A 19,796-nucleotide genomic window follows, 5' to 3' on the forward strand; every position below is an offset into this window, starting at 1 on the left:
TAGGTTTGCAACAATCAACGCGTTCTTTCATGTCTCGATTCTTCCTCTACACAGCCGTTTCTGCGTTTTGCGTTTGAGGGTCAAGCATATCAGTACAGTTGCATCTTAAGATCAACTGGGAAAAGAGAAAAATTACCCCGTGAAGAGCGTCTTACAGAGGAACGCCTCACAGTCGGTGCTGAACTGCTTGAACACATTTAAAGGCAAGACGGCGGTCCCACTGAACATTTGTCAGAGACTCCTGGGGCATATCCTCGTGACAGTCCCTCCCCCGGCCTATTCTCCTGAGGAAAGATATTTTGACTCCTGGACGGGGCACCCCATGGCACCCATGTCCGGACTTCTGGAAATGTCTGGTCTATAGACGGGACGTGGAGGTTCTAGGTGCCTTACCCCCAGAGGTACTTAACACCATCACTTCTGCACGGGCATCGTCCACGAGATGTGTGTGTGTATGCCCCGATGTGGAACCTGTTCGTCAAGTGGTGTTCTTCTCGCCGAGAAGACCCTCGAAGATGTCTGTGCTTTCCTTCTTGCAGCAAGGGTTTGAGCGAAGGCTGTCTCCCTCCACCCTCAATGTACATGCTACAGGTATTTCAGCATATCATGACCACATAGATGGCAAAAGACTAGGAAAGCATGACCTGGTCATCAGGTTTCTTTGGGGCGCAAGATGATTAAATCCTCCTCGACCCCCAAGCTTCTTTCCATGAAGACTTTGCTGCTGGTTGCACTGGCCTCTGTTAAGAGGGTAAGGGACCTGCAGGCATTTTCGGTCTGCGAATCTGCGAACCTAGAGTTCGAGCCGGGTGATAACCACATAAGACTGAGACCCTGGTCTGGATATGTGCCAAAGGTTCCTACCACTCCCTTCAAGGACCAGGTATTGATCCTGCAATCAATGCCCCTGGAGGAGGCAGACCCAGCCCTGACTTTGTTCTGTCGTAGACAGAACCCAAAGTCTCAGGACCTCAGACCAGCTCTTTGTCTGTTACGGAAGTCAGCAGAAGGTAAAGGCTGTCTCCATGCAGCAGATGGCCCACTGGACAGTGGATGGCATCGCCTTGGCTTACCAAGCACAAGGTGTGACCTACCCACTCAGGTTGCATGCACACTCCATGAGAGGCGTTGCATCCTCCTGGGCGCTGGCATGTGGCTCCTCGCTAACAGATATCTGTAGAGCTGCAGGCTGGGCGACACCTAACATGTTCGCTAGAAACTATAGCCTACGTGTAGAGCCAGTCTGCTCCCGAGTAGAAGCACTGAGAGGCCTGGCTCTATCAGCTTGCTGCAAACTTCTGTGCACGCTTATTGCTCCAGAGTGAAAAACCGGTTGAGTCCTCTAAACACCTTTGACCCAGACATAGCGGAGCGTCTGGCGCCAGGCCTTTATCCACTGAATTCTTAAGAACCGGGTCTAGGCTGGGTCTCATATGTGTGACACTACGGGGATCCCATATGTGTTTATTTCTCCACTGCTACTCCTAGCGGAAGCCTGTGTCTTTCTCTTGGGCTAAGTCACCCACTATTCATATGTAGTACAGCCTTCGGGGCTATTCCATATGTATTCTCCACATAACTCCTTGAAGAAAGTCGCTTCCCCAGCATTCTCCTTCCTAACAGATGGGCACGCTTTTCCAGTGTTATTCAATAATCTAACTGTATGGGTTATCACAGAACAACTGTGACAGATACACTCTGTGTAAGCCTCCTCCAATTGTCCTTCCAGGCAAGAAGGGTTAGAGGCTTGCACAGGGCGCTAGATGAGGTGCAGCAGCTGTGGCTCTTTGGTAAGGATTCCTATTCGTCGGTCACAGTGTACGTCATAGTGAACGACTGATAGGGAACATCTCGGTTATATGGTAACCCTCGTTCCCTGAAGGAGGTAATGGAGACGCACGTCCCATCACCACATCCGCTGCTGCCCGCTGGGGCAGACATCTCATCAGGCTTGGCTCCTCAGGAAAAAAACTGATGTGCAATTGCACCTCCTGCTCATTATATACCCACGCTGCAAGGCTGAGCAGCTGATGCAAATGATTGCATGGCTTGTGCATTGGCTTGTTTAGTTTCACTCGAAGTAGATTGGCCTCTCTAGCGAGATTCCTATTCGTCGGTCACGACGTACTCATTCGTTCCATCCTTCAGGGAACAAGGGTAACCTATATGTGACCAACGCTTGACTGGACTGCTTGGATGCTTGCTTAGTACTGCAGGGGTTAAGGCCAATAAACACTTTTTGAATTTTTTCAAAAGTTATTTAGGATGTTCAGGCAATAAATCAAGGCAATGAGGCCTATGAGGAGTGGATGAGGAGAGCAATGAGGAGAGCAACAGCAGTGGTAAGGTCTCGCACATTATCCAGCACAACTAGCTCCTCTTAAACTAGAGATCGGCACCTAGAGTAAAATTTGGGTTGGAATGGATGGTGGCAACATTGTCTTTTACTATGCTTAAGATTCCCATCTTCATTGCCTTTGTGTAATTGTCTATTCTGTGTACTTGAGTAAAGCCATTATTTATTGATTGAATTCTGTGCATTTGTTAAGTATCTTCTCACACACACTTCCTACACAATACATCAACTGGTATTTAGTTGATAGCACTGAATTCCAATGTTAACAACAGCTCTGTGTTGAAAATGACTTTTTAATAAGCGGGGTTAGAGTAGAATTATGACTGGTTCAAGTATCTCTGAATGCAACATGTCAAAACTTAAAGAGGATAACTTACAGCAGCAGATGTCTGATCTGGGCATTACTAGTGCTTTGCATATCTCATAGTTGTTTCTGAAAATTCAGTTAATATGAGGATCTGTCGGTGAATAACTAGGTGTGGATGAGGGGAGTCTACCCCTCATAGCTTGCAGAGATGAGACTACCCCTCATAGCTCTGCATAGTGTAACCCAGGGAAAAATTCTGTCCAAAATTTAATTAATTTTGCCCGGTCACCTGAACACACCCTTCATTTAGATTTTTCATGCAAGAGTCACATGATAGTTCAGTGAGCGCTTCAACCAATCCTAGCACTCAAGCGCGGGTTTAGAAGCTGCGGTGAGTTCCCCAATCAGTAGTATGAAGGGGAAGCCACCGGAGCAGCTGCACTCGGTACGTCTGCACAAATAATGTTATTTTCCATCTTAAAGGCTCGGTTGACTCTAGCGTGCGATTTTGTATTTGTAGTGTCCATTACCGTTGTTTAGAAGCCGACTGGTGCCGCGGGGTGTCAATTATCTGCGGGAATTGGTGAGTCTGTTTGTTGCTGTGTCCGATAGCATGTTGTTGTTAGCATTTGGCATTACTGTGTATGTGTTCACTGGGATTCTCCGCTAGCTTAATGCTAATAGCATTAGTCATGCTATGCATCTTGTTAGTGAAGTTCTGCTGGTTTAATGCTAACAGCATTTATCTTTGAATGTATTTCTATGGGCTGTTGTAGCTGGTAGTATTAGGTTCCCAATTGTTCCTTTGGAGTTCTTTTGGGTTCAATGAATTATGTAAATCATAAACCATGCACTTTATTCAATGTTAAGTATTTAAAGGCGATTAAAGGTCTTAAGTATTTAAAGGCGTTATTTATATTCTGAATGACAAATTGGATTGAGTGAAATGTAAATAATCCTAAATATGTGTGTTATTTATATGCATTTCAGTTTGTATTATTTTTGTCATTTAATATATTTATGACAATTATTTATGCAGTATTTGAATACTATTGTATTGTGTACACAAGATATATATTATTATAAACCTAGCTAGTAGATCAATTTTATGAGTAGTGACTAAATCATGGGTCCTGTTTATTTAATACAGGCCAGGTGTGACCAGTTGCGGGCCAGTTGATGGCGAGCCATTATTTACCTGGAACAGAACCGGCCCAGTAACATCATTGCCTTGTGGGGTTGGTAGGAGGCTGTTGTAGTCTGCTCACCCCTTCTACTCTTATTCGTACACACACACTACTACACACTTAGAGCCATTAGATGAATTCTGGCTCATGGACTATTGCATCCTATGGACAATACTTGTGCGTTGTGGACCGTTTTTTTTATATGAATATGTTCTCCAGTTATGAGTAATATTTTGCCTGGGGTTCTATGAATTGTTGAACCTTTCTGCATGATTGGAAAATTTTGGGTATTGCGTTGTCGTTGTAGTTTTGTCTTTGTGTTCACTTAATATATGGTACCAACACCAAACTGAACTGATCTGTTTGTGTCCTTATTTACTCTCTCAATGCCTCCTTGAGACGAACCCTTATCTTCTGTAGCCCAATCTTTATTTACCACCTTCTATAGCGATAGAAATGGTTATGCAATAATACACATTTCCCTACGGGAATATGTTACAATAGCTTGCAGAGATGAGAAAAACTCAGTTTTGTAAAATCAGAGTTATGAATGGGTGTCATTTTCCACAGCTGTGTCACAGCTATACATTGCTCTCTAAGGCAATTTAGACAAAAATAATTGGATAGTGAATTAATTTTGTGCATTTACAGCTATAGATATGTTGATATGTACAATATGTTGCATTGTTTTGTCAAACTGCATGGGGGTTTAGCAATGATCTAATTCAGATTAATATTAGCAAGTTTTTTTTAGTGTGAAAAAAATCCCTAGATGCTAGATGTAATGAGCATGTACTAATCAAGAAGACATTTTAGAACCTCTTTCCAGCTGACTGAATCTTGTCCCTTTTGAAGAAGAATTGCTAGAACAGGTACTTCATAATGGAATATGAAGATAAGCTAAACTTTTATTTAATATTAAACACCTTTTTTGAGGGTTCACATTGGTGGTCAGTTGAAGTGGTTTGTGCAATGTTTAAACTCCAGTCCTCCCATTTATTTTATAGAGCTTCTAAAGTGAGTTACTAGCACACATATGCTATTACAGTATTATGCTATTATCCCCTCGCTAGCTTTGTGTATGCTGTATGCAAGTATGTCGAAAATCCCAAAGGGGTACAGAAGGACCAATAATAGAACTGAAAAAGAAAACATTAAGAAAATATTAAGAGTATTAAGGGTATCATTCCAAGAGTTTAGTCCACTGGGACTTTTCATAGTTTGTGCTTGTCTGCATGTGCATGTTCCATACAGTATACGCTGACTGTCTGTGCATTAATGGTGGGGATTTTTCATTGACTCTTACTTTATTACACCAGTAACTAGTCTTTATGAACAAGTCCCTGAATCATTCACTACAAAAAGTAGTGTAATAGCACACTAAAAATTATGCATTATGTCATAATTGGAAGTGGAAGTGGAAGAGAAGGAAGAGGAGGAGGTGGAAGATACAGAGGAGGAGGAGGAGAAGGAAAAGACAGAGAAGGAGGAGAAGACAGAGGAGGAGGTGGAAGATACAGAGGAGGAAGAGACAGAGTAGGAGGAGGAAGAGACAGAGGAGGAGGAGGAAGAACAAGAGCCATAATTTCCAATGAAATTAGAGCAACAATCATACACCATGTTCTGGTTAATGGAATGAGTATGAGGGAAGCAGGACTACGTGTTCAACCAAATATAAGCAGGTTCTCTGTGGCCTCCATTGTCAGGACATTCAGAGAACAGAACCGGTAAGTGTACTATCATTTGTAGTCTCTCAAACTTATAGTACAGTATGTACAGTTGTGGAACGTCTCAGTAAATTACTGTAACATCTCTAAAAGTTGGCCCTTTTCTTACAGTATTACAGTAAAACTAATAATAGTAATAAAATATATATGTTATGTATTGTACATATTTGGTGACATTGCTTTAGTAAGCCTGTCTGTACAATTCTAACAAGAGATGTTATTTGCTAGAATTGAAAGACTGCCACATGCCGGTGGAAGGAGAGGTATATTCTCACAACAGCAGGAGACCATTGTCAATATGGTCCTTCAAAATAATCTCATTCGTCTGTGTGAAATACAACAGCGAGTTAAAGAAGACAACAAGAATAACTTTTAAGGAATCAAAAGTGTGAGTCTCCACAATTGACCGTGTCCTGAAACGCAACCCGATAAGTCTCAAATAAGCCTACAGAGTACAATTTGAGAGAAATTCTGAGAGGGTAAAAGAGCTACGATATCAATATGTACAAGTAATCATGTTCAGAGATTATACAGCACTATTGAGTAACTGTACATCTTTACTGTGTTGAAGTCAATGCTGCACATGTATACAGAGTCATGAAGCCTCATTTACATAATATCAAAAAATTAACTTTTTTTTTATTTCTATAGAGAATGTTTCAACTGGATTCCATGGAGAGGCCTCATGAGTGCATCTTCTTGGATGAAGCTGGCTTCAATCTCACCAAGAGGAGAAGGAGAGGCCGCAAAATTATTGGTCAACGAGCCATTTTAGAGTTGCCAGGGCAGCGTGGTGGCAACGTTACCATATGTGCTGCCATCAGCAGCTACGGGGTTATTCACCGCCATGTGACTTTAGGACTTTATAACACTGCCCATCATATAACGTTTCTGTATGCTCTACAGGAAGCATTACTGAGACGTGAATAGAGAGTTGATGATCAGGCAGAGCAACCCATGTACGTTGTAATCTGGGACAATGTGAACTTTCACCGTGTTCCTAGAATATGTGAGTGGTTTGAAAATAACCCACGGTTTATAAATGTGTGCCTCCCACCATACTCGTCCTTCCTTAATCCCATTGAAGAATTTTTTTTCTGCATGGAGGTCTATGACAGAAATCCTTATGAGTCAATTGAGTCAAGTTAAGTTCAAGTTCAGTTAGTTGATGCAGCATGTGACAACATTGGAGTGAAATCGATTCAAGGTTGGATTTGTCATACTAAAGGATTCTTTCCCCATTGTTTAGCAAGGGACAGGATTGCCTGTGACGTTGATGAGGTCCTGTGGCATGACCATGCCCAGAGGCATGATGCTGAGCCAGAATGATTCCAAGACATTGCTATCGATCTGCTGCATATTTTGTTTGTGACGATATTTGTGTGCCGGATTGTGCAAGTACTTCATAATAAATTTATTTTTTTCCCCCTGCTCTGCCTTTAGTGCAGTGTTTTGCATTTATCTCTGTAGTGTGTAATGACTGCTGTGTAGTGTTTATGCATTAGCTGGATGTGTGTGATATCTGAAAACAGTGTTTGGTTTTGGGTAAAGATAACATAGTTCTGAAGCAATTGTTTGATATAGCAAGACGAGTCAAAGGTTTTGACAGTGTAGCTTAAGTTTGGTGATTGGTGTTATAAGAAAGCGAAAGAAATTTTCAAAAAATGTGTTTTAGCAACTCAGAAATACTGTAATAGCTTCGTTGTGTTCCCCGGACATTTCGACCATGTCCATAAAAGAGGGCTTTTATACACTTGCTGGTAAGACGAAGAGCTCTTTTCCAAAACGCGATAAACCATTAAACAAAAAAATTAGTTTGTCATGTCATTTTGCTGTGTACTGAACCTATTCACCGCTCCATCAACGTTTCATAACAAATTGCTATATTTCCCTGTTTAAAATGTACTGCAAGATGCAGTTCCTTTCCAAAACGTGATAAGCGCCAAACCAGCCTAAACGCGATATATCCTCTCGACTAATCACAATTCGGTGCTCAGAGGCGGTATCCTGAGGCGACCGCTGAACCTAAACAAAGGTTTGTTTATGTTCATTCATTCCTTAAAATGATAACTTTAAACTTTATTAACACCTTTGATGGCATTGATGAGCCAGTAAGACCTACACCTGGGGGTAGAAAACAACGACTGGAGAAAGAAAATCAGGTGGCACGTTAATCTCAACAGTGGGATGTCAACACAAAGCTGCTGCCAAATGTTTCTGTCAGGATGAGAGGCTTTCGCCGGATGATCTGATGATAAATTTCAACTATTTTTATGAAAAAAACCCAAAAAAAAACCAAGGTTGACCAGGACCAGGCCATACTTCATCTCTTTGACATCACTCAAGTGACAAGGAGCTTCCGAAAATCCAGGACGTAAACAAAAAACAAAAAAAAAACAGGGCGTATCTGTTAAGTACAGTCTTTTGTCCAACAGTCATCCGGAGAAGGTTCCCGTTTGCAAGGTGACCTTTGTAAAAGTGTTTGGTGAGTACAACTTTTGTTTAAGAATAGGCTAGTTTAATATCATTTTGTTGGTTTCACCCTCGTAATAAATATATGTTCCTGTTAAGAAGCCTGCTAACGTGACATGGAAAGTACTGAATAGATCTACTAGCCTACTGATAGATAGACTGACTTTTGATACTGTAACCATGATAAAGTGCTGTCTTAGATTGTGTGTAGTCATGGTAGTGCCTAAGTACAATATGTAGCCAGTAAACAGTGCAGGGATATGTGCAATGCTGTGCTTGTTACATATGATTGGACATGTGCTTGTTGTTACATGGTATGTTCATTGCTATATAGCATGGTTTGGGGAGCTGTAAAGGAGAGAAAGATAGGGAGAGAGAGAGAGAGAGAGAGAGAGAGAGAGAGAGAGAGAGAGAGAGAGAGAGAGAGCGAGAGAGAGAGAGAGATGTGTGTGAAAGGTGATATGTTAAGCAAAAGATGTTCCTAAGGCCTGCTAAGGAGAAAACTGAAATGGGGGAGGGAGTAATACCAAGTTAGTTGTGTGTAATTCTGTTTATTTTATACTGGCTCCAATGTATATGACAATCTAAATAATTTATTTTCACAGGCATCAGCAAAGACCGTGTCTGGTGAAGCTCAGAGGCTCGCCCAGACTGCAGAGGCTCGCCCAGAGAGAAGAGGTGGTGCACGACACAGTGAGGAGCATACACAGTGATATTGATTGCTTCTGCGCTAAATGATTGCCTCAAGGTTCAACCTAAGGACAAAGTCAGAAGATCTGGGGGGCTTCGGCTGTTCAGAGACTCTTGTTTTGATCAGAATAAGAACATGAGCATGGTGTCCATGCTGATGGAACTTCAGCAGGTTTTCCCCAACCTTGGCATAGAGCACACCTTTCCAGTATGGGGATTCTGTTACAACACAATTCTGTTACAACAGGAATAGGCTACCACTCCATCCTGCAGCACTTCGGCAATGTTCATGTTTATGGCACAGAATGGGGAGTATTGTTTTCATAGTGTGTTAAAGCGGGGCAAGCGGTGGGCTGACGTGAAACCTGAGGTCGCAAAAAAAGAGATGTGCTGGCACTATTAGGAGTGATAGGTGTGTCTGACAATGCAGGTCTGAGTGATGAAGAGTGATTCAAGCAAGTGATGAAGAATGTTTTTTTTTTATTTATGTATAGCAGACAATGGTCCTTTTACATGTTAACAGGTTCAACACTTTACTGTGTGCCTTACTGAATGTATTGCACTATTGAATGCATTATTGAATATTGGATATTTTTCATGGACAAATTGGTCCTCACTCACTCACTCTCTCACACATACTCTCCCACTCTCTGTTCTCTCACATACTCAAAGGACATCTCATACACACACACTATGTGATGTGTTTTAATGTAAAGCGGACAATGGTTCTACTTTTTATGGGTTTGACCCTTTACTGAATGCCAATGTTTTTATTTATTTAATTGATTAATCAATTTATTTCATTGGTCCTACTTGTTACAGGTTTGACACTAATAAAAATGAAAAATGAATATTGTTATCATTATTATCATTACTTTTTTCAGGCTCGACACCGAATGACTATTAGCCTAAATGTATTATTAAAGGAGCTGTATGTTAAAATAAATTTATTTCAATTAATCATGCATTTTCCCTGATATGTCACTAGACATTAAGAAATCTTGTTCATTTCAAATACTTATATCACTGACAACAGTAGTCAGGCCAGGATATTGTCATTTAAAAAGTGAAGTCGCAGGCCTTTTTACTGATGTTGATGTTGTCAAGTTCCCTATCGAGGGAACTCCAACTGCATCAAATGACACTTTGGGGGAAGCCCCTCAGCGTAGTGCGTCTGAAGCATGAATGAAAACTAAGCCAATCTCCGATTGGAGAGCGTAATGACGTAATGTGTGACGACATGTAAGCGGAAGCTATATAAGGACCCGCCACACATGAGATGTCAGCTTTCTGTTCTTCAGCAAGTGCTATCTGTTGTGTGAGTCTTATTTATTGTTTTCTGTCTAAGCCACAAAAGTGAAAAGAAATATCATGGCGAGTGAAGCGAGTTTCAGGAGATGTGTGCACCTTTGCCCTCGTTTTATCATTGGCGGGGACACACATCAACTGTGCACGCACTGTTTAGGGATGCAGCACGCGCAGGCAGCACTCAAGGGGGCTGCTTGCGAGCATTGTGAGAGATTAACGCTCCGCGTGCTGCGTTCCCGGCTTGCCATTTTCAATGATGATGGCCAGCCTCGCGAGCCCCGTGGTGCGGGACCCGCACCGCGCTCTGAGACGCTCTGGATCTGTCCAGGGATCTCGAGGCTGCTGAGGCACCTTCTCGGGTTTCCTCGGGCAGTTCCGATGTTCTCGATCCTCGCGTGGGAGCCTGCTCCGTGGCTTCTTCCGCACGAGACGAAGACCCGATGCTTGAGCTGTCTGCCTCTAAGGAGGTGGATGTGCTCAGCATCGAGGGCGGGAATTTCGGGGATGACTCGCCCCCCCGTGTCCCCGTGTCTGAGGAGCTGGTTAAGGTTGTTTCTCGTGCTGTGGCTCGTCTTTATATCAGTTGGCCAAACGAAAAAAAGGAAGCGCAGTCTAAAAGTAAGCTTGATAAGCTCAGCACAGAGAGCAACCTCATCAGCGGGGCGTAACGTTTTTTTCCTGATTTACATAACGAGTTTTTTGGAGAAACTCCAGTACTGAAGCCATGATGTCCGAGAACCGTACTCGGGCCGGCCAAAACGGGGCTTCTAAAAGAAGGCTGGCCCCGTCTCTACGGACTCTCTCCAGAACAGCTGGGAGCAGAGTGATTAGGGGAAAGGCGTACAGACGCAGCCTCGGTGTCGTCTCTCGAGACGCAAATTAGTCCACTTCCACTGGGCCGAACCTCTCGCATAGTCTCCATTCCCGGGCCTTAGCCCCTGCCTTGACAGCATGTCTGCTCCCTGGTCCTGGTCCCCCGGGACATACATCGCCTTGAGAGATGACAGTCTCCGCTGGGAACACTGCAGGAGGATCTGATGCGCCAATGTGCACAGAGGGCGCGACCTCAGACCCACCTGGCGGTTTAAAAAGGACACCTCTGACGCATTGTCGTTTCTCACTAGAACATGGCAACCTTGGAGGTCTGGCAGAAAACTCCTCATAGCTCAGAACACCGCCAACATTTCTAGGCAAATTTATGTGCCAAGAAAAATGATGGTCCTGCCAGAGAACTCTCGAAAAGCGTCCGTCCATGACCGCGCCCAAGCCCGTGAGGGAAGCATCTGTCGAAACAGAAACTCGGTGACATAATGCTCCCAATTTGGGACCCTAGGACAGGAACCAAGGCTTCTTCCAGATTGAAAGGGAACGAAGGCATCTACGCGTAACCATTATCAAGTGGAACCCTTGGCTTTCAACCACCACTGCAAGCGTATGTAGCAGGCCGGAAGGTATCACGCTGGATGCTGTGCCATGAAACCCAACACTCTCTGAAAGTGTTCGACAGTGATGGCCTGGCCTAGCTTCATCCTGGTCACTGTGGTCAGGATAGACTCGAGCAGGAGACAGCTGTGCCCGCATCGTGACCGAGACCCACACCACTCCCAGGAATGTGGTTCTCTGGGCTGGTGTCAACACACTCTTTTTTGTGTTGAGTTTCAACCCCAGGCTCTGGATGTGAGCGAGGACGTCATCTCGATGCCGAATCGCAAGCTCTCTCGACTGGGCCAATATTAACCAGTCGTCGATGTAGTTGAGCACCCTGATGCCCTTGAGCCTCAGGGGTGCCAGGGCTGCATCCATACACTTGGTAAAGGTACGAGGGGAGAGTGCTAGGCCGAATGGAAGAACCCGATATCGGTAAGCGTCGCCCACAAAATGAAACCTCAGGAACTTCCTGTGAGGTGGAATGATGGACATGTGAAAATAGGTGTCTTTTAGATCTATCGTGACAAACCAATTCTAAAATTGGATTTGACTCACGATGATGGGAATAGTGAGCATCTTGAACCTGAATCTCCTCAGAGACCGATTCAGATGCCTCAGATCTAAAATTGGACGCAACCCTCCATCCTTCTTTGGAACTATGAACTACCGGCTGTAGAACCCGGACTACCTGACTGGTGGGGGAACATGCTCTATGACCCCTTTTTCCAGCAGCGAGTTGACTTCCTGTTCCAACACCAGACCTTGCTCTGGGTGCACTGCCGTCCAAACCACCCCATTGAATTTTGGTGGGCGGACCCGGAACTGCAGTCTGTACCCAATTTCTACAGTGCGCAGGACCCATGGAGAAATATTTGTGAGGTTGTGCCATGCCTCTACGCCCTCTGGGCTGGTGTCCAGTGTTTTGTGCGAGTCCTTGACGGCACCCTGAAGCGGATGACCGGCAGGGGAAAACCGACAACGACACACAGTGTGCGAAATCAAACGCTGTTTGACTGCAGGCCTTCGGGGCAGAAAAAGCAGCGTGTGCTCGCTGGAAGCTGCCGCGAACCGAAGCGTCAGAGACGGCGGGATATCGACGCAAGCTTGCTGAGGGCCTGAGGGCCCGAGGAGAGATGGGACCTCGGTCACTCTCTCTCCGGGGGGTGGACCTCGGAGGTCTCACAGGAGTTAGGACCTCTTTCCTTTCGCCTTCCTGGACTGGATGATGGTTCTTAGATCCGTCTTCTCAGGAGGCTGAGGTTTAGAACGCTGCCTAGAGTCCCAAGCTCTTTGAGGGGGACCTCTAGAAGCGACACTCCCTTTATGACTTTGACGGTAGGAGCTGGATGACGGCTGTGACTGTCTCTCTTTAGCAGCCGATTTCCTAGACCTCGGCGAGGGTCTGCTTCATGCAGATCACCCTCTGCGATGTTGAGCACGTCTAATTCCTCGGAATCAGACAGCTGCAACACTGGATCTACATCCCGAACGGGAGAAGCCGCTGAGCGGGCTCCCGAACGGGGGATAGGGGAATCTGAGCTTTCAGATGAGGATTGGGAAAGTGCCTCAGCAGTCCAGATCCCCTCTGAAAGCTCTCTTTGCGAACCCCACAATCTAAGCCGCCACATCGCCTCGACGGATGGGGGACCTGAACAGCGGGGAGCACGCATCTGACCATCTTCATTAAATAAGGCCAGGCAGGAACGCGGAACTCTTATAGACAGAGATTCACCCCTCGAGAGCTGCTTGGGCGTGCTGCATTCCCAGACATGACACACACATCTTGTGTGTGTCCCCCACCATGATAAAATGAGGGCATGGGAACACACACTGTTGAAATTGCTCACTCTCCATGATAACAAGGCAATAGTAGAGACAAACAATACCAAATAGGATGAACTGATTCAAACAACACAGAGCGATTGCTGAATAGCAAATAACTGACTTTGCTTGTGCCGGCGTGCCTTTATACACATCCGTGTATGCCGTCACACGCTACGTCATCACGCAACACCAATAGGATTGGATTCAGTTTCATTCATAAATTCAGAGGCGCTACGCTGAAGGGCGTTTCCCCTAGTAAAGATGATAATTCCGTGAATAACTGCAATTGCAGATTTCGAACAGAGATGGTGACAAAGAGGAAAAGTTGCGGACTGCAGCTTTAACATTCTTCAGAATGTAAGCTGCAGTGTCTTACAATGTTCAACAACACACGCAGAATATGAAAATTACCCTGTGATCCTCTTCTGTGTCTTTCTGCAGTGCAAACATGTTCGGCTCTATTCTTGTGTGCTGTTTCTTGCATACAAAGTCACAAATGCGACAGCCTAAGATTCTGTCAACAGACTTCTGTCAACAGTTAATGTTCCCTTCATATTCTGGTGAATATCTGGTGAATTATTGTCCATAATGAATTTTGATATCTGAATGTTGGAGAAGAATCTGTTTTGGCATGATATGAATGAACTTAGCTGCAGTGTCTGACAATGTTCAACAACACACTCAGAATATGAAAATCACCCTGTAATCCTCTTCTGTGTGTTTCTGGAGTGCAAACATGTTCGGCTCTTCTCTTGTGTGCTGTTTCTTGCGCACACAGTCACAACAGCCTAAGATTCCATCAACAGACTCAAAAGATCTTTATTAACACAGGCTTTTACATTATTAAAGGGTGAAAACAAAGTAACAGTTAATGTTCCCTTCATATTCTGGTGAATTTCTGGTGAATTAATGTCCATAATGAATTTTGATATCTGAATGTTGGAGAAGAATCTGTTTTGGCATGATACGAATGATCTTATTTACATACAAATGTTTGGAAGGTATGTCTCATCACCCAGTCTGAAATATTCCACACTTGCCCTTTGAAGAACATCAGTGAATGAGTGTTGCTTAAAGGCATTTTCATTAATATGTAAAAGCAACAAAATGGGTCTGTATTTTTCCCACTTTATGCTTGAAATAGTCCACTTTGTTTCTTAAAATAGCTATGTACATGGGAGTCATTTCTAAGTAGGTATTGTTTCTTAAATCATAACATCACTTTGAGATTAAGTTATTTTTTGGACGCCAACGTGAATAGAAGGCAGATTGTATTTTATTCCCTGCAATTATTCCCAATTACTTAACATGTCACAACACACCCAAATATTTTATTATATAATGTTTGCTTTTTTTCAGGCTTTTTTTTTAATTAAATATTCAAATATTCTTTATTTTATGAATTTTTATGATGTACATAAATGCAGATAAATACCGGTAGACATTTAAACTAAATTGCTTTTATTAAAAGACTGGTGCTGATTTTATCTTCCTGATCATTTATTATCCTAAAGTTCAAGTGGTGGGTGAATTAAAATAGAGGTTTCACTTCAGGGTGCTCAGTGGGTTTGGGGTTATTTATTTTAGGGGATTTTTTTAACCCTCCTGTTACCCTCAAATCTGATAACACTTTTTACCCTCTGGGGTCAATTTGACCCCAGTAATTTAAACCTCCACAATATGTGTATTTTTTTTTACAAAGTTTTGTCTTAGTTAATTTATGTCTTTGTTGACTACTTAAGTAACGTTTTAATATTTCAATATTTGACGCTTTAGGCGCCCTTTAAAGGAAAGCGTCAGTTAGAGCAGGAGTTCTCAAACATTTTGGTGCCAGGGACCCCTTTCAGGGGAAAAAAATTTCCAAGGACCCCCCTCATATTTATAACCGTTATTAAGCACAAAGTTTATGTCTGAGTGGCTAATAAAATATTCTTGCACAAAATGAATGGTCTCCACCCAGGGTACTATGCAGGAATTTCTAAATAGCCTACTGAGGTCCCAAAAGTGATCTTGCTAGGAATCACTTAGGATCCCTCACTTAGGAATTTTTGATGTTCTTGATACACGTGCATTTTAAGGTGTTTTAAGGCCCCACAATTGGATAACTATAGATTTAGAAGCATGTCAGTGGGCAGTGGCATACATTTTTTTTTTTTGTCAAGATGTCACAAAACACAATCACATATTCCAAACAGGAATGGCCTTAAAAGAGAAATGTTTCAATGATTAGGCATATTCTGCACACAAATAAAGCCTATAAATACAATGATAATGGCATTATGTTTAACAGGTGCGTGCGTTGTTAATTTGAGCTACTGTAATTAGCTAAAAAAACATACAGTATATGTTAAATATATGAATCCATAATGTTAATCTCATGGGCACAGTATGTTTCTCTTGACCTGCGTTTTCCTTGTTAAACTTGAGCTTGATTAATACTTTGCAAACTGATTGTTTCGGTCGTTTTTTAAAACTTTTATCTAAAACAGCTGTTTAGTTTATGTTAATTTAGGCCTACATCTTATCTCGTACTTTATGACCGTTGACTGAAACGTCGTGCGGGGAACTTTGAGTTCACTCCGACTCAAACATTTTGACATTGACGAGCTATCGTTGTTAGTCTGCTGAAGCACCTCAGACGAGAAGGTCAGTTATCATCGCGATGTGCATCCTTGCAACCTCAATTGTGGGTACGGCCCTGTCACTATGCACTTTTATTTTGATAATGATCAGACTTCTAATTTCAAATCTACAGCAGTGCTAGAACTGACTATTGTGCGCGCACGCGAGACGCCGGCGCGCGATTACGTGGGAATTTTTCCTCAGCAGTGGAAACAGGAATACTCTTATTTATGGTCATAGATAAGACAAGAGTGCATCATCCGAAACGGTAAAGTGTCCATTTTTTTATTTGTGTATAGGCTACATTATAAATGACTACAAAATGTCTTGCCTTTTAAAAATACAGAAAACAACCGGATGCGGGTTCATGCCGTCTCTCTGTCTTCTTATGGCGCACGTCGCGCAAAATCAATAGCGAATAGTCTACTTGACGCACAGACATAGATTATCTATCTATAGAAAACGTAAGTGTTTAATTTGTATTGTTTGATGTTAAATGCATTATAAGTAACTTAGGAATAAACAGCATGTTTTCATATGATAAAGAAAACATGACTCATAGCACGGAAAAAAACGTTAGGTTGTTATAAATTATTTCGCGGACCCCCTGGCATTAGCTCACGGACCACCAGGGGTCCGCGGACCCCACTTTGAGAACCACTGAGTTAGAGGACGCGGTTAGGTTTAGGTCTGGGGTGGGGGTAGGGGTAGGGTACACGCGATCCTAGGGCGTCATCTAACTGAGGTCGCCTAAAGCGTCAGTTAGGTGACGCCTTGGGGGTGAGAATGGGCTGCCATGTAACTACCGACAATGGTAGATAAATGAAGATTCAAACAGGAACTTAAATAAACAGATTAATGAGTTTTTAAGTTTTTTTTTGTAAAGTAATGCATTACTTTTAAATTTACAACAAAAGTTACTTTTTCAAATACGTAACACAAGATACTTTGTTTTCCCATTTACTGAATGACTGCTCTCCTGTCCCATGTGGAGAGAAATCGGGAGTATGTTGCAGAGGTGTGCTGTCTAAACATAATGCTTATTGTAGTCATGCATTCATCCAGCAGCCATATCACCCTGTAGCCCAAGACTGGTTGTACACTGAAGCTAAGCAGGGTTGAGCCTGGTTAATACCTGGATGGGAGGCCTCCTGGGAAAACCAGATTGCTGCTGAAGAGGTGTAAGTGAGACCAGTGCTCACCCTGTGGTCTGTGTTGAGTCCTAACGCCCCACTGTAGTGATGGGGACACTATACTGTGAAAGAGCACCGTCACTCTGTTTGTTGGGTGTTCTGGCGCACTATGGCTGCCATCGCATCATCCAGGTGGATGCTGCACATTGGTGGTGATTGAAGAGATCCCCTTCTATGTAACTTAGTTTAAAGTTAAACTAAGTTACATAGGGGGGTGGGGTAGAAAGAGTGTTGAACTTTCTTCTCCTGCCCAACTCTTCTGCGATCCAGAATGGCAGCAAAGCTGTAATGTTTGTATGAGCTGTGCCATAATTTACAGGAGTTCATGTGCATTTTATTCAGCATGAGGCCATTCATTTCATTTTTGGTCTGAAAGGGCCTTTACCTTTGTTGTTGTAGTTAAACCAGCCCAGCCCAGGTGAGAGAAAGTAACACAAAATAATGTAATACATTATGTTGCTTAAAAGGTAACTATGTAATGCATTACTTTAAAAAGTAACTTTTCCCAACACTGCTCATCACTGTAATTTCTAAAGGAATATTCTCTCTAAAACTGCTTTGGAACAAAATTTATAAGGGGGTCCCTCATGAGGGAATCATCACATTTGTGATTTTGGCATTAGGAGGAAATTATTACTATATGTTATTATTATTATTATTATTATTATAAAGTCGTTATTATATTATGTCATTATAATAATTATTATAATATTAAATGCACTTGAGTTTTAAATCCTGATGCTAAATAATAACAGATATGCGGTGTCTGAATGACCTCCTATTTAACTGTGGCTCTGTAGCTTAACTGTGAGCATACAGCCTAATTTCTCTTTTCATTTTTTTTTAACAGGGATTGTATCATTGATCTCTCTGGCAATCCTTTCGTATGATCGTTACAGCACTTTAACTGTTTACAACAAGAGAGCCCCAGACTACAGCAAACCCTTGTTGGCTGTCGGGGGCTCCTGGCTCTACTCATTGTTCTGGACGGTTCCCCCCCTGCTGGGCTGGAGTAGCTATGGACTGGAAGGGGCAGGAACCAGCTGTTCAGTCACATGGACCGCCAACACTCCTCAGTCACATTCCTATATCATCTGCCTGTTCATTTTTTGTTTGGGACTCCCCGTGCTGGTCATGGTGTACTGTTACGGCCGGCTCCTCTGTGCTGTCAAACAGGTAAATTCCATAAAAACATATCAATTCAAAGTTAATATTACAATATAATTATGTGTGTGAAATTTCTGCATAACAGGATAAGGAGTTTAAAAAAGTCAGATTTCACAACTCAAAACTATTGCCTGCAGTGCAGTTCCCTTTCGAGGGAACTCGTGATGCGTTGATGACGCTTTGGGATCGCCCCTGCATGATTCTGTCTGAAGCTCATGTGTCAACAAGTCCAATGGCGAGAATGATCATCACAGGCAGGCGTCATGACCAGGAAAGGATAGGTTTTATTAGCTTACAACCACATTAGATTCTGTGCAACTGTCTGAATTAATTATTATTACGATATATATATATATAAATATACAGCTCAGTCTAAGATATTATGACGTCCAAACAGTCTTACAAGTTGTGTGCTTCTCCTTGCCCTCGTTACATCATGGGTGGAGATGCACACAAACTTTGTGTGATGTGTTTAGGAGCGGAGCATGCTCTGTAATCCTTTGAGGGGGCTGATTGTGAGCATTGTGAGAGGCTGTTGCTTCGCACGCTCCACTCTTGCTTGTCACTCTTCGAAGAGGATGTTCAGTGAGCGTTCCCTGCGGATCGGGCCCTGCTGCTGAAGCACTTGACGTGGGGACCCCCGCCCCTTTCTCAGTTAGACGAGTGCTTTTTAACACCTAGCACGGTACCTCCACTGAGGGGACCTCCATTTTTCCATGACCTTCACAAAGAGTTATAGAGGACGTGGAATAAACCTTATTCAGCCAGAGTATTTGGGTCCCAGGTGCAAGTTTATTCTAAAATATAAGGGGGCTAAAAGAATATGGTTGATGGATGTTGCCTTTGTCCCTGAAGTCCCCTATGCTGCCCACTAAGCCGTTAAAAAACATCACCTATGTTAGTGGGTAAAGCATATACGGCAGCAGGCCAGACTGGTGCATGCCTTCACACTATGGCCATATTACAGCCATACCTGGCTGATCTGCTGAGGGACCTGGAGACTAGCAAGGGGGCAGGGCCCCCGATGTTTCTCTCCGAGCCACCAAAGAGACCGCTCATGGTATTGGGGTGTCTATGGCAACTAATGCGGCATCGGAGAGGCATCTTTCGTTAAATTTATGAGACATCAAAGATAAAGATAAATATTTCCTTTTGGACACCCCGCTATTGCCTCCTGGCCTCTTTGGTGACACAGTAAGCATACTTGTCAAGATGGTTTCAGGAGGCTAAAAAGCAAACAAAGGTGTTCAAACGATATCTACCTCACCGTCAACAGGCCCCTGGGGCTGCTGGACATGAGTAGCCCCAGCTGTTAAGCTCCTCATACAGAGAACAGCAGAAGGAGAGAGTCGCTTCTCGCGCCCCAGCCCAAAAACCGCGGGGTGTGGGACGGCACCCTCAGCAGAAGTCTTCTAAGCCGCAGACCAATCTGAGGAATGTTCTGCTTGTGAAGAAGACTTCTGCAAAGAAGAGGTCCTGATGCCTATGGAACAAGAAGTGAAAGCACAATTAGCA

The 19,796-nt window shown here is 43.3% G+C and overlaps 1 protein-coding gene across 1 annotated transcript in view; it reads left to right on the top strand.

The window, feature by feature from the left end:
* tmtops2a (teleost multiple tissue opsin 2a) overlaps nt 1-19,796 on the top strand; it is a 51,780-nt gene that overhangs the window by 15,925 nt on the left and 16,059 nt on the right. Inside the window, exon 2 of the mRNA XM_089133896.1 lies at nt 17,965-18,290. Coding sequence (XP_088990022.1) covers nt 17,965-18,290 — 326 coding nt within the window. The remainder of the gene's footprint in view (nt 1-17,964; nt 18,291-19,796) is intronic.

The sequence above is a fragment of the Pimephales promelas genome, chromosome 8 (genome assembly GCF_988280905.1).
Source record: "Pimephales promelas chromosome 8, fPimPro1.hap1.1, whole genome shotgun sequence".
Taxonomy (NCBI): Eukaryota; Metazoa; Chordata; class Actinopteri; order Cypriniformes; family Leuciscidae; genus Pimephales; species Pimephales promelas.